The following is a 16001-nucleotide window of genomic DNA, read 5'->3' on the forward strand; positions in this document are numbered from 1 at the left end:
TCTATTCTTTACACTATATTTCAATTTGGTAACCTTTAATTGTGTTAATTTGGTCTCTAACCTTTCAATATCATGTCAATTTAGTCCAGTCTGTTATATCTTGGATGAAAATTGCTGACATGACAAACAGCTAAAATAAAATTTTAGTTTATTCTCACATCAATAGAATCTAGTTTTTTATTTTGACCATTAGATATGTCATCAATTTTCATTTAAAAGATAATGACAGTGACTAAATTGACACAGTACTGAAAAGTTAGGGACCAAATTGACAAAAGGTTAGAGACCAAATTGACACAATCGAAATGTTAGGGATCAAATTGAGATATGATATATAGAATAGGGATAAAAAACGTTGTTTACCCATATATATATATATATATATATATATATAGACACACACACACACACTCTATATTTAAAAACTCAATTAAATTCTTTCCATGACTGAAAAAAAAAAAACTATTAATAAATGTCATAATTGCTTATTAATAACTACCATAATATATGCAAAGATGAATTATATATTCTATATTTAAACACATCATTAAATTCTTTCCATAACTTAAATAAATAAATAAAAACTATTAATAAATGTCATAATTACTTACTTATAACTACCATAATTATTAGATTTTCTATTTATAAAAAAAGAATAGCGAATAAATTTAATAACTCCCATTTTTGTTTACCAAAATAATATTGGCTATCATAAATGATAAATTCCAAATGTGCAACGTCCATAAGTATACACACATATAAATATAATTAATATATGAAGGATTTTGCTAATGTGTGCTCTAAGGACACACAATAATTTTTATTTTTGAAAAAAAATTTCTCAAGAATTAAAAAAATATTACTAATATTTTCAAATCTCAAAAAAATATTTTCAAAAATATATAGTTTAACATGTGCCTTAGGACACACATTAACTGGACCCTTATATAAAATAGGTGATAACTGATACGTTACGAGGATGTACAGTAAAGCCTCCAATAATTAATAACGTAGGTGGTAAATCTGTCTTTTTAATGTTATTATTGCAAGAAGGGTAACAACGGTCATTTTAACAGAAAAGTGGAAACCGAAAAATGGTTAATGTTGCACTTGCGCTTCGCAGTCGCACCAGTCGGTTCGGTTCAAACTTTTTGTCTGCCAAAGCCTTGGCGGCTTTACATGAAAAATTGTACTTAAGGATTGACCTTCTCCTCGTCTTCTCTATATAGTACCGTAATACATTATCCTCAATTTTAAATCATTAAGCCTTGTCTTTTGTTTTTTGTTTTTTTTTAACTTTATAATCTGGGTTTTCGTGGAAACTCAGGGTAGGCTCTTATGCATTTGGCCATATACTATTAATATCATTGACATTCAATTGTTTTCCCTGTTTCAAAGTTCAGCTCCTTCACTTTCGGGGGATTCTAATTTTTCTCTCAGATCTGATAGCAAGGTAGTCAATGCTCTCTGACCCAATTACTTTCACTCACTCTCTTGCATTTTTTTTTTTTGTTGGTTCGTTCGGTTCTATTATCATGAATTATCAACCTGTTTTATGATTTGGTGAGGTGGGTTTTCGTCATTCCATGATTTTAATGTATGGGGTTTTGTTTATTCTTTGGAATTTGCCACTGTTTTATTTGGTGTTATTCTCTGTTTAGTGTCATGAAACTTACATACCAGTTAGAGATTAATGGGGTTGATATAAATCATCAATTATTTAATGCTTCTCTAATTGGGTTTGTGTGTGTGCCTACATATTTTATATTACATTTGTGTTTGGCATAGGGCTGATTAGTTTTTTTTTTTTTTGGTGGTTATATAGAGCCTGAGAGTGAAGAAGAAGGGCTTGTTTATGTAAACTTCTCACAGATAATTCCGGGTTTATCACAGAAGAAATACTTTTGAGATATGTTATCTATTCAGAAATTGAACTGCTCATGGACTTTGGTAGCAACAATTGCTTCAATTTTGGCATTGGTTTCAGTAATTCATCTATTCTTGTTTCCTTTTGCGCCTTCTTTGGATTACTTTAGTCAAGCTCAGAGCTCTTGTGTCCCAGTTAACGGATCATCTCAGGCGCCAACCAATGATGTTAGGGAAGATCTACAGCCAGCTGCTGATTTAGATCATCGGTTTCCAGCTGGCTTGCACAATGAGGTTGTCTATCACAGTGCGCCATGGAAGGCTGAGATTGGGAGGTGGCTTTCTGGTTGTGATTCGGTTGCTAAGGAAGTCAGCATTCTTGAGGTGATGAGTAATGATTTTGCTGATAGAGTTGACTTCCCTTACTGTAATACACATTTGTACTTGGTGTGTGTGTGTGTGTGTGTAGCCACTTAAGGATTTATTGGGTTAAGGCTGTCAACAACTTCACTTACACTTTGGAAGCATATGTCTCTCTATAACTAATTATTCTGTTGGCAGATGATAGGTGGCAGTAACTGCAAAAACGACTGTAGTGGTCAAGGCGTTTGTAATCATGAATTAGGACAATGTCAGTGCTTTCATGGATATACTGGTCAGTATCATTTTATCTTTCCATGTTTCATATAATTGATTTGATTATGAAGTGAGCAAGAAACAGCAAATAGAAAAGGTTGCTATTCCAATTTATTATCTTTATGGTCAGAAATTATGATTTTGGTGGACTTTTGTGATATAATTTTAAAAATACAATATTTTTTACTGGTAATTTACAAATGTATATTGCAGGTCTTGAACCCCAAACCTTGCCCTCCACCTTGCTCTTACTAGTAGAGAAGATGGCATTTGAGCTAGAGCTTATTGGCATTTATAAAATACAATGATTAGTTAAAGTGTCCTGGTTGAAGCAACAACAAAATTTATAGATAGATTAGATTTCTCTTCAAAAATGTTACACTTGAATAATTTATACTTGTATGAATTGAATAGCTAATTCATTTGTCTCTGTAATATTTTGTAGCTTCTTAGTGATCGAATATGAGAACCTAATAATGCATAAAGACTAGGAGTTCTCTCTTTGGTTCATATAAATCTGAATGACTAAAGAGTGAGGTTTTGGCATTAGACAAATACTAGATGTTATTAATACCAGCCTTTTAGCCAATTATTGTTCTAGGACATTGTCAAAGTCGATCTCCATGATGAAAGATCACACATTCCAATCTTTTCTAGACCTTATCTTTTGGTGTCTCCAGAATTTTATTTTTTTGTTAATAAACATATTAGTATGATGGTATTTAACTTGTGATATTTTTTAACAACTTTTTCTTTGTATGTTTTAGAATTTTGGAGGTTTCATTTTTTTCACTTGGCAGCTATCACGGTGTTTTCCCCTTATTTTACATTTAATCTTTTAAGGAATGTAGCGTTCGATTGTAGTCAATCATCATTGTTATTTAGCACCAATTTTTTTAATCTCACCAAATCACTTAGAAGAAATATTTCAAATAGCATTACTAATAAAGAATAGTTACAAATCTTTGTGGGATTTGTCTTTCAATTGCAACTATCTCCCTCTTTCTTCTTTTTTCCTCTCCTTTGGTCTAGTCTATGTTTGCATCTTCAATGACAAAATTTAATCCGTTTTTTGTACTCAAAAAAATAATTCCCGTGCATACATTTCTATTCCAGTTGGATAAAACTTCCTCATTCTTAATATTCTAAAAGTGTTGTCACCTCTCTCATGCCCCAACAGAGGAGAAAAAAAAAACTCCTGGTCAGTTGTTTTAAATAGAAAATGTGCTTCAGTATTGCACAACCCAGAATCAAAATTAATGTTTCCATCTGACAAATTATATTGTTACTTTATACAAAATGTCTGCTGCTGCAACAGGAGAAGGATGCTCTGAAAGACTGCAGTTGGGTTGCAACCTTCCACAATCACCAGAACAACCATATGGGCGATGGGTTGTCTCAATTTGTCCTGCTTATTGTGACACAACAAGAGCAATGTGCTTCTGTGGAGAAGGCACAAAATACCCAAATCGTCCAGTGGCAGAGGCGTGTGGATTTCAATTTAAGTAAGTCTAGTCTAATTCCTATGAAAGGCTATTTTATTAGCAAATAACCTTAGTTGCAAAGTATTGAAATGCAACTCCTTAACATCTGTTGCAGCTTGCCTTCTGAACCTGGTGCACCAAAACTGAGTGATTGGACAAAAGATGACCTGGATAATATCTTTACAACCAATGGTAGCAAACCAGGATGGTGTAATGTTGACCCAGCTGAAGCATATGCTTCCAAGGTGAAATTCAAAGAGGAATGTGACTGCAAATACGATTGTACCTGGGGGCGTTTCTGTGAAACGCCTGTGCTATGTACTTGCATTAATCAATGCTCTGGTCATGGACATTGCCGTGGTGGATCCTGTCAGGTAATGTTTTTGCTTTTTTATATAATTCATCAATCTTTGGTTTCTGATATATGCTTTAGAGGGAAATGAAACATTGTCAACAATCTTTTTGTATCTATAGGCTGAAGTAGAGAGTGGAGATAGCATAAGTTGGTCAGGAGTTATTCATGACATATTAATAGATTATACGCAATTAAGATACATAATATGCACAGTGAAATGTCCCATAACTCAATTTTCCTTCAAATGTAATTTGACTTCATTGTTTATGACCCAGAGATTTCTAATATTCAATTTAACTCATTTTTAACCTTTGTCGCCTTCTGCTTTTCTTTCTCTAGTTTATCTGTCTACTGCCTAAACTAAATCTAGTCTATACTTCAGTGTGACAATGGCTGGTACGGAATAGATTGCAGTATTCCATCTGTTAAATCATCTGTAAGAGAGTGGCCTCAATGGCTTCGACCAGCTCAGGTTAATGTTCCTGATAATGCACACCTCACAGGGAAAGTCACCAATCTCAATGCTATGGTGAAAAAGAGAAGACCCCTGATATATGTTTATGACTTGCCCCCAGGGTTCAACAGCCTTCTTCTTGAGGTGAAGATGAGCAATTTTTGATTTCTTGATCGATGCCAACAATATTTCTTTGTTTAAATTTCTTAATTGGTCGGGTGTTGTAGGGCCGCCATTTTAAATTTGAGTGTGTAAACAGAATATATGATGACAAGAATGCAACATTGTGGACAGATCAGCTCTATGGTGCTCAGGTATCACTTGAACCGAGATTGACTCTAATCAACTTATAACATTAAAAATTGCCTAGAATTTGTTGTCATGTGATGCTACTTGTTTGCAGATGGCACTCTATGAAAGTATCTTAGCTAGTCCATATCGAACATTGAACGGTGAAGAAGCAGATTTTTTCTTTGTTCCTGTCCTTGATTCATGCATAATAACTCGTGCTGATGATGCTCCTCACCTAAGCATGCAGGTACACTTTCTGCAGCTGTTTCACACATGTGACTTAGATTCCCTCTTTTGATCTGTGTGTGTGTACATATCTGTGTTTGTGCATGTATGTGGTGCTTTAGCAGACCTTTTGATACGAACATCTGTGAGTTATTGACATTGCCAATCCCTTCCTTTTTTTATTTTTTCTTTATAGGTAATAGAAATATTATTGAGTAAAAAGTACATCATATTCATGATGATGAACACCCTATTCTTGAAACAATTACATCAAATCAAAAGGAAGTACTAATAGATTCTAGGAAATCAGAAATGGAAATACATCGCATACAGCCCCAAATTCAAGACCACTCAAACAAAGTACCAACTAGCAAAGACTTCAAATGATCTAAGGGTCTCTCAATATCTTCAAAAGTACAGGTATTGCACTCCTGCCAAATTACCACATTAGACAGGCCAGTACCATATTTTAAATATTTGAAAATTGTTTCCCAACTAATTCATACATGCAAATAGTAGAGAAGCGACTGTCTTTGGCATCACCCACTGATCCCAATATTAGAAAAACTTCACTCCCCAAAGCATTAGCAAACATACAATGGAGCCACAGCTTCCCCATCATAGTGACACAAGCAACACCAATTAACTAGGGGCAATCCCCTTTTAACAAGATTATCAATGGTAAGAATCCTACCTCAAGCTGTTGTCCATAAAAAGAAAGACATCCTTTTAGGTGCCTTTACACACTAAATGCTCTTCCAAGGCAAAGAAATGGTAATAGGAGACAAAAAATTATAACAAGAGCGCACATAAAAAACACCTACAAATACTAGTGTGATTATAGCTCAATATTTTTGAGCCTTTTCTTAGGAATTCTATTCAACCTTATTTTTACCTTTTAGGACCTTATAGGTAAGGTGTCTGTGGCCATGTGTGCGCAATATTTTACATTTGGTGTTTTATCTTTGGCTTTTGTTCAGTTGTATGTGTGATTCCATTGTTAAGTGAATATTTGCTGAATTTTTCAGGAACATAGAGGCTTGAGGAGTTCTCTCACTCTGGAATTTTATAAGCTAGCTTATGATCACATTGTTGAGCAGCATCCTTACTGGAATCGTTCATCAGGAAGAGACCATATTTGGGTATGTTGTGTATTCTTCAAACAATGCCATTGAGCTCTAGCTCAAACTATACTTTCTTCTCCCATAAGAATGGGAGATAAGGTCGTGGGTTCAAAACTCATTGGGGCCACGTGTAACTTATGAAAAAAAAAATGGAAACCCATATATTAGTAATTTAGTATTACCAGTGAAAGAAAATAGAAGAAGAGAGTTATTATTATTATTATTATTATTATTATTATTATTGTTATTATTATTATTAATCTTTTGCTTGTGATCAAGTATTAAACAGTGTGTATGCTAATGATTTCACCTTATATCTGAAGGCAGTTTTTCTCATGGGATGAAGGTGCTTGCTATGCCCCTAAGGAGATATGGAATAGCATGATGTTGGTTCACTGGGGTAACACAAATTCAAAGCATAACCATTCAACAACAGCCTATTGGGCTGACAACTGGGACAGCATTCCTTCCAGTAGAAGAGGCAACCACCCATGCTTTGACCCTGATAAAGATCTTGTGCTCCCTGCTTGGAAACGTCCCGATGTTGTTGCATTAAGCTCAAAACTTTGGGCTAGGTATACATTTCATTGAAAGCATTGAATCATCTTTTTCTTCTTAATTTTTTTGGCTTGGTTACATAATGCAGACCTGTTTCAAAATTTCCTTACATGCAAGTGAAAAATGTCACTTTCAATGATTCATTTTCAGGCCACGAGAGAAGCGAAAGGCACTGTTCTACTTCAACGGAAATCTAGGGCCAGCTTACCCAAATGGAAGGCCAGAAGATTCGTAAGTTGACTGAAGTGCTATTCTGGAAATTTCAAATGGTCCAGTTGGTTTCAAATGACATGTGGAAATCTGTCTGGAGTGTCAAAATTGGCCAATTTTATTTTTGCTATTTCTTTTTCCCCTTTAAACACATTAAGTTATACATTTTGAAGAACTTAAATCTACACTTTCTGCTTTATATTTAATAAGCTGGCATTGTGTGGTCTAGATGGTGGTAGCTTCAGCTGGTTGAGTTTCTGGTTCTTCAAACAGGATAAAATAAATTGATAATTTTCAAAGATATAATAAAAGTCTGGTGATATTTATGCAGGTATAGTATGGGAATCAGACAGAAAATAGCAGAGGAGTATGGATCAAGCCCTAACAAGGAAGGGAAGCTTGGGAAACAGCATGCGGAAGATGTGATTGTGACACCACTCCGTTCTGAAAATTATCATGAGGCTTTAGCCAGTTCTGTTTTCTGTGGCGTATTTCCTGGAGATGGTTGGAGTGGACGTATGGAAGACAGTATTCTGCAAGGGTGCATTCCTGTGGTCATTCAGGTAGTATGAGCCTGCATCTTGTTTCTCTGCCAACTTGGTAGCCATCAAACATCTAAACATCTAACACTTTATCATTGACTGCAAGCGGCTTGCCAGCTTGCAGCTCTAGGGAACCAGCTTATAGATTACTGCCCAAGAAATCTGGTTTGACAGTGACTACTGGCTTCCTGTCATATTATGAGATTGCTCTAGGTGATCCTAATTTGAAGGGCAAATGTGTCATTGTGTGTCAAAAAGGCATAAGCCCTGTGTAGCTGATTATGGCTTTAGAGTTTATTTGGCACAGTGCATGCTTGTTTATGGTAGCCTTGCACATCAAAAATTTCTAAAGCTCAGATGTGGCTTAATATGAAGCCACAAGTCAGCCACTACTGTATTGCAACCTTGAGGTGCACGCTGGGTGAGGAGCAAATGGTATAGTGATTAGTGTGACAATTTTCCTGTGCAATGAAGCTCTTCAAACAGAACTAACTAACAGCCTTGGACCTAATTGGATTTAGTTTAGTGATTTTAAATAGGCCAGTCTTGTCTACTGCATTACTGTAGTAATGAGTGAATGCCAGAAATTTGGGAGAGGTTAGGCACAGTCCTTTAGTATTTTTGTTAGTTGCTTATCTGCCCCAAAATATTACTTGGGTGTTGGTTTCTATCCCAATCCAAGTCTGGTGAAACTACTGCTGTGAGACTGTCTTGCATTACTCAAATTTCACATCATGGTTTTCCTATTTGTTTGAATACGCCCAACACACACTCACACAAGAACTTTATAGTAAGAAATTCTTGAAAGATCAAACAAAATTTTATAATATGGGGGCAGTCGGCCTTAGTGAAATAGATTTTCACCTTTTGTTTTGTTTTGTTTTGGTTTTTTTTTTTTTTTTTTTGGGGGGGGGGGGGGTGTTAGGATGGGATTTTCCTGCCATATGAGAATGTGCTCAACTATGAAAGCTTTGCTGTTCGGATACGTGAAGATGAAATTCCAGATTTGATGAAGATTCTCCGGGTAATTTCTTTTTGATAATTTGATATGAACTTAGGATTAACAAATATTGTAACTGAAAGTTGACTGCTCGGTGTCCTTTTGCTTCTTCTAGGGATTCAATGAGACAGAAATAGAATACAAGCTTGCAAATGTTCAGAAAATCTGGCAGAGGTTCTTGTATCGTGATTCTATGATGCTTGAAGCTGACAGGCAAAAAACTGCTTTTGGTCACGTTGAGGATTGGGCAGTTGAGTTGTTACAATTAATTGAGGATGATGTTTTTGCCACATTTGTACAGGTATGCTTCTTCCAATTACAAATACAAAGATCATTTTTACGTGATTTTGGACATTTAGAAACACGAAATTGAATTTAGAAACAATGCCAGATTACTTGTTGAGCAGATAACTCTTAAATGCAAACTGAAATTTCATTTATATGTGCATTTATGTATGTTTGCATGTCTGTATCTGAACCGACTGACCTTTTATTCTTGTCTTTACAAGGTTTTGCATTACAAGTTACATAATGACCCTTGGAGGCGACATATACATCTAGAGAAAGAGTTTGGGTTACCTAGAGAATGTTTGATAGGAACCAATTGAAGAGCTTTGGTCAATTTAAGAGATTGCTACAGCTGAAGAGCTTGTAAGGTAAAAAAAGAAAAAAGAAAAGAATAAGAAAACATGATCTTGCCTGATTTTTTGTGTGTTCAGAATAAGCACTCAAGGCTTGAACAGATAGTATTGCACAATTAGACACCACCTGAAAGCTAAGTTCTCTGTTTCATATGCCAATCTAAAGCCAATTTTCTAAACAATGGGGGCACATACAGATTCTTTTTTCCCTTTCCAAAATAAAGCATACATTTGAGATATATTTCGACATCTTGTTCCAGCTCATTGTAGTTAGGAAAGAGTAAGAATAGTCATTAATTTTTTTTTTTTTTTCTAGTTTATGTTAGCATTAAAGGAAGCAAAATTATGAAGTGGTGTACTGAAAGCTAAAGGATGATATGTGAATTGTGATGTTTATGGTGTTACCAGCAAATTATTATTATTTTTTCTATCTTATATTCCCATTCCCTCTTCTATATTTGTTCAATGGCAATGTTTAAGTACAATTCCTGAATGTTGTACCTTAAGCTTCTCATTAAAATCATGTCACCTAAGAAGTTGTAATTATACACAAGGAAGTGTGTTGACCAATAAACCAACGAGCCATATGGTTGTGCTGCATTTTGTCAGCAAAATATATGGTTGAATATAATTGGGAACTTAAGACTTGAGACTTAAGAAATTTTACCTAAGTTTTGCCATATGCTCAAATCCTTATAAGATTATAGACTTAGTTAGCAATTCTATGATTGGATCATTCCATCAAAGAGCAAATGGCATGCATTAAAAGCAGATTTATTTTGTTGCCTCTCATAAGCTTTTCTCAATTTAAAAGATCACTCTTGAACTTATCATTTTGCATAAAATATGAGGAAAATTACAATTTATTATGTGGTTTGCCATTATCACAAATTAAGTCATAAATTATCATATTAGGAATAAATAAATTAATAAAGAGATCATTAGAATTCCATCCAAATTAACAAATTTATCATTTTACGGACAAATTTACACCTCAATTTCCTAATAGGGCAATTACAATTTACCCTTGTTGGTTTTTAGACCCCTGTTAACCTAGTTTTAAGTCCAAGTGTTTAATTAATCCATTATAAAAGGTCAATGATAAATGCAAATTGTTCAAACAGTAAGTGCGGCAGAAAATACATAACACGACAATATGGTAACTTAGGAAAACTATGAGGCGTTTGATCCCCTTATTGATTCAATTTTAATCCAAATTTAAGAGGCCAAAATGTAGTAATATAAAACCATAAGAGAATTGTTATGTTTTAGCTTTAGGTTGGCAAACTGTGATCAAAAGTGTCTTGTATTGTGCTTTGAAAGTCCTTATGTATAATCAAGATTATTGCCCTTGTCCTTATGTATGGTCCTTAGGTTAAAAACCACTGCGGGGTTTAGCCTACCAATCCTAAGGCGAAAAAAAATCACTAACTGAATAAAAGTTTTACAAACAGAAAAACATTTTTCTTAGTAAAACTTACTAACGTTACCCAATGCAGCCCCAAGTCCACAGACTTCATTGGTTATGGAGATGTTGCACATTAATCTCCTACTCTCGACTTCAAGTACCCACTTGAAAATTATGGTCCAACACTTGAGTAAACTAGATTTGTAGCAACTTCAACATCATCGGTTCTAAATATGCTTCACTTTGATCACTGGTAGAAGTGTTTAAGAGCAAGAGGTACAATAGCTTCAAATTCACAATCAGTAGAGCTCTAAAAGTCTTTCTCACATGTATTAGGGTTTTCTTATATACCTTTGGCTTGTACATATGAAACCTGAAGCACTTGATGGGTTGAATGAGTTGAAAACACATTTTTGAATCTCGCAATTTGATCAATCCAACTTAGGCTTGAGCATCGAAAATTGGCTTTTTTGAGTGATCGAACAACTATCGAAAGCCGTTGAAGACCTAAAACTTGCACAATGAATTCCAAAACCTGGGCAATAATCTTGACTATACATAAGGACTTTTAAAGCACAATACAAGACACTTATGCTCATAGTTTGCCAACCTAAAGCTAAAACATAACAATTCTCTTGTGGTTTTATATTACTACATTTTGGCCCATTAAAATTGATTCAATAAGGGATCAAATGCCTTACATGTGAAAAATCATTGAGTTTAGATGGAATTCTAACAATTTGATTATAATCAAAACCTTAAAGGGTCAAATGTAACAAGTAGAAGTTTGTACACTAACAATTTGATTTGATCTCCCAGCTATGCACTTTTATCCTATTAACTTGGGGATAAATAAAAACTATATATGCTTGAAAATGAAGATCTCTGATTAAACTAGAATAATTTGAGCTCTCACTTCTATAAATAGAGGGGGATACACAATATAAAATGCATCAACTAGCACACTGAGAAAAATGTAGAGAAACGTGGCTGCAATTATCAATATGCACTCCCATTTTTTTTAAACGCTACTCTCTTTCCAAAAATTTAAGCTTAAAAAAGCCTTTCTTACTCACCTAAAATAATCCCAAACAATCTTGAATCCTCAAAACCAAAACCCTAGTTCATAGGAATTCCATACCCACAAAAATCCTTCAACTAATCAACAAAAAGCAACAAAGTTACACTTCCCTCTTGAAACGTAAGAAAGTATTATGTTGCTACCTCCAAGTCTTTGTCGAAAGTAGTATGTTGCTACCTCTATGAGCTTAAGGTTCTAACAATTCAAGGTTGATTATTCCTTATTCACTCGAAATGCCATAAATTCTTTCACTATTCATTGCAAGAAATGATTTACTACCTATTGATACACTCAATAAATTTCTCCATGTTCAATTCCACGTTAAAGACCTAGGTGATCTCAAATAATTCCTTAAAATTGAAGTTGACCGTTCTAAGCATGGAATCTCAATCTCATAATCCCAGTATATGTTATGTATACTTTATGATATAGGTTTTCATGGAGTGCTTTCGTCCAACTTCCCTATGTAGCAATAGTTGATTGGCTAATCAAAAATAAAATGAGTATGCCGTCCAACTAAAATAGGGATTTTTTTTTGGAGTGATCATAACATGCATAGGGTACTATGATGCAATAATTTATTTACTTAGAAAGGGAAAGGTCAAAAGCCTGAAACTAATATGTTTTTCTAAAAAAAATATGAATTGGATTTGGGCAAATACCCAAACCCATCACAAAAAATTCGGGTTTGGGCAAAATATTGACCCAATTCACTTTGTTCATACTTGACATTTTTGAGTCGGGTCGGGTAGGATACCCATGTGGCCATAGGTTTTGGCCATCTATTCTTCTAATGGGTGTTAGAGGAGGTAAGGATGAGCTCCATATGTTATTGTTAAGGTACAAGTATGCTTGGGTTGCTTTAAAAATTTGGGAAAGGAAAGGAAAAAGAAGGAAATTTTGTAATTGGGAATGTTTAGATTGTTTTGTTACTTAGAACCCAAGAAAAGAAAAACCTTTAACGTTGGGGTTCCAAATGTTTCAATCTATTGAGGTGAGGGGTTCTTTTCTTCTTGCAAATTTCAGAAGACATAAGTGATAAGACAACTTTAGCTTTTATGTCTTATTAATTTCTTTGCTATTTTTGAGTTTTCTACAACAAATAGGCTAATTAATTTGATGAGAATGAGATGTGCGTAATCACTGAGTCTTTATTTTCTTTTACTCTTTTTGGTAAGTTATAGTTTTGAGGGCTAAAGTAATTATCTTGCATATTTATTTTGAGCACTTACATGGTGTCAATGATGCAATACATTATGTAAATGCTATACAAGTTGGTTTCTTTTTTAAATAGAATTTCAATAAATGGCGTCCATTTCTGATGATTAAACTCATTATCATTGACCAAGACACCAATATGTTTTTAGTATAGGCGGAGATTGAATCTCATATATTTTATTCCATTATCAGAGACTTTACCAGTTAATCTAGCTAAAATCCTATGTACAGATTATTTGTTTGATTCACTGTCTTAAAGAATATTTCGTCTATTATTATAGTTTCACTTGAAAATACTCAAATTTAAAATTAAAATTTTTTTTTTTAGAAAAATAAAAAATAAAAAAAAGTTACCACCTATCTCAAGATTTAAAATTTTTAACTTTCCAAAAAAACTCTTATATATATATATATGGTTAAAGCCAACAAAATTCTTTATTTTCACATTGAAATATCTTTATAATTAATGACTATTATAAATATAGTGTCAACGTGACGAGTACATAATTACAACAACAAAAGTTACAAAACTCCCTTTAAAGTTTCAGCTAGGCTAGGCCAATGGACCCTTCAACCAATCAAAAAATAGCCCCAACCATAGTTCAAGCCGGGCCTTCGCCCTTAGTCCATCCCCGAAAACATTAAATAAAGACTCACCTCATGTCTTTTCTAGTCACCATCCAAAACAAACCAACACCCCAAACTAAACTAGTAAATGAATGGGACAGAATTTAGGTACAGTATTTTAGATACTGTTTCTTAAGTTTTTCTCTTAAAATTTAACCATATGACTACTTAACTAAAAAAATATACTTCCATCTTCTGAGAAAAAATTCACATGGTAGAATCTTAAAAGGGGAATCTAAGGAACATCTAAATACCGTTCCTAAATCTTGCCCAAAAATTAAAGTCATTAAATAGAGAAAAAGTTATTTGTAGTCCATGACTAATGTCGATGTGCCTGTTAATTGTTTATCACATTTGTTGATTTACACCCCATACATGTGACATATATAATATCATGCATTATTTACATTTCTTATTAATGTCCACATTTTAAACGTGAAATGGATGATACATACAAACAATGTATAATACAATACAATTTGAGGCATAAGACAATAATTTTAATTAGACCTTTTATATTTAATATTCTTATTATAATTATTATTTAAAATCCATTGGTTATGGAATGTTATTTTATTTAAATATTTGAGAGAGTTTCTATCTATAGCGTCCGTTCTTAATGATAACTCTTTATCAATTTTTGGTGTAGGTAGGGAGTTGAACCCAGATCTCTAATTCAACATTGAGCTAACTAAAATCCACTTTATTTAAATATTTAGTTCACACTTGTGTCCATTCCTTTGCCAAGGTAACATATCAAACACAAAAGGAAACAAAAATAGAACGAGAACATAACTAGGAAACAACAAACTTGAGAATCGGCTACTACTATAGAATATTGATGACGTATATCAAAGAATAGAATATTTTGCGAGTTCAATAGCTGGAAGAATTGGAGTCCTTGAAAGGGGAGAGAACGCCCATTTTTGGTGATAGCAAAGACCTTCACATCTTTAGCAACACTTCTAGCTCTTCAGATAGGGGGAAATTCAATCCTCACTACAGAACTAGTAAGTAGTAATAGCCTGCTAATTGGCTTTATATAGTCCTAGAATACAATTGTTTTACACAAAATGCTACTGGGCAGCTTTAATTCTAGCAACTTCAATCTCTATGAATAGACCCTCCTATGAAAAAAAAACACCAAACTCCTTTTGTTGATTTTTAGAAAACTAGCTCCAACCATCCTCATTTCTTAATGCAGCAACCAAGAAACATTTATCCAAGAAATGTGAAACCACTATGTTGTTGAAAAAAGAAATATTAAACAATCTTGGGACTAGAAGCCTGCTATTGATGAGAGTCATATAATTGGCATATGGTGAACTACAGTTCAACAATCAACATGTCCTAAATATATATATACACAAACACACCATATGTAATAGATATTAAATGCATCCAATTGGTAGATACTAAATGCATCCAATTGGTTTTTCATTGTGCTAGAACTTTAAGAATTAATACATAAACCAAAATTGATCATCAAACAGGGCAAAACACAAAAATAAGAATGAAATATAGCAGTTAATTATGTTTGTTAATAAAAAGCTTCCTTACATTTTTCAACAAAAATTTTAAGCTCGTGTAGGACTGAAAAATCTTCAATAGAACATTAGTGAAAGCCTGCTCAATGCTCACTGTGATGATTTGTCAAAGCTGTAGACAAGACAGCTTTGACATCAACAACCTGAGCCTCTACACAAAGACCTACTTCTATCCAAATTGATTTCAAACAGTACAGGGCACAATCATACTCCATTTATCACAAAACATTGAAATCAATTTTGAACCCTTCTAAAGATGGGGAAGCCAGAGTTGTAAACGCATGAAATATTAAACTTAGCCAGCATTAATTCCAATACCAACTAATAACCCTCACCTCACAGTTGAAAACTATAACTAGAATAGATAATTAAGAGTCAAATTTGGTGTACGGGAATTTGCAAACTCCATCAAGGAAAACAAAGACTGAGCAATGTCATACTATAAGTGAACAATTGATAGTCATTGACATTCCTCCACCAGAGTACTCTCAAACAAGTTCTTTATAAAACCAATGTCACATCCAGCATGGTGTAAAAATGAGAGAGATTATCAGGAAAAAAATACATCATCTAAAAATAAATTAAAAAATCAATGAACATCCACCCATTGAAGCATTACAACCATGCTGCAACAAGAAGGTATTTCAAGAAAAATAGTGAAAAATGCAACCATAGACATCAATAGCTTCTCTTACGTGTTCATCCTGCAAAGTTTACAAAATTGTTAACACATT

At 33.8% G+C, this 16001-nt stretch overlaps 1 protein-coding gene across 3 annotated transcripts; it reads left to right on the top strand.

Annotated features, from left to right (window-relative positions):
* The first annotated feature begins 1111 nt into the window (after window positions 1-1111).
* Window positions 1112-9839, top strand: LOC142611200 (uncharacterized). Of its 3 annotated transcripts, XM_075783245.1 has the most exons (16): window positions 1112-1233; window positions 1404-1453; window positions 1826-2250; window positions 2428-2521; window positions 3821-4007; window positions 4102-4360; window positions 4724-4939; window positions 5023-5109; window positions 5199-5333; window positions 6340-6453; window positions 6763-7010; window positions 7144-7224; window positions 7535-7766; window positions 8671-8769; window positions 8861-9046; window positions 9255-9839. In XM_075783245.1, exons 3-16 carry the CDS (start codon window positions 1912-1914, stop codon window positions 9351-9353), a joined length of 2376 nt encoding a protein of 791 aa, XP_075639360.1. In that variant the 5' UTR covers window positions 1112-1233; window positions 1404-1453; window positions 1826-1911; the 3' UTR covers window positions 9354-9839. The 3 variants fall into 3 exon arrangements, with proteins under 3 accessions (XP_075639360.1, XP_075639359.1, XP_075639361.1); XM_075783244.1 differs by lacking the exon at window positions 1112-1233 and having other exon boundaries at window positions 1315-1453; XM_075783246.1 differs by lacking the exons at window positions 1112-1233; window positions 1404-1453 and having other exon boundaries at window positions 1824-1950; window positions 2063-2250.
* Window positions 9840-16001: the final 6162 nt, after the last annotated feature.

The sequence above is a fragment of the Castanea sativa genome, chromosome 9, assembly GCF_040712315.1.
Source record: "Castanea sativa cultivar Marrone di Chiusa Pesio chromosome 9, ASM4071231v1".
In the NCBI taxonomy this organism is placed as follows: Eukaryota; Viridiplantae; Streptophyta; class Magnoliopsida; order Fagales; family Fagaceae; genus Castanea; species Castanea sativa.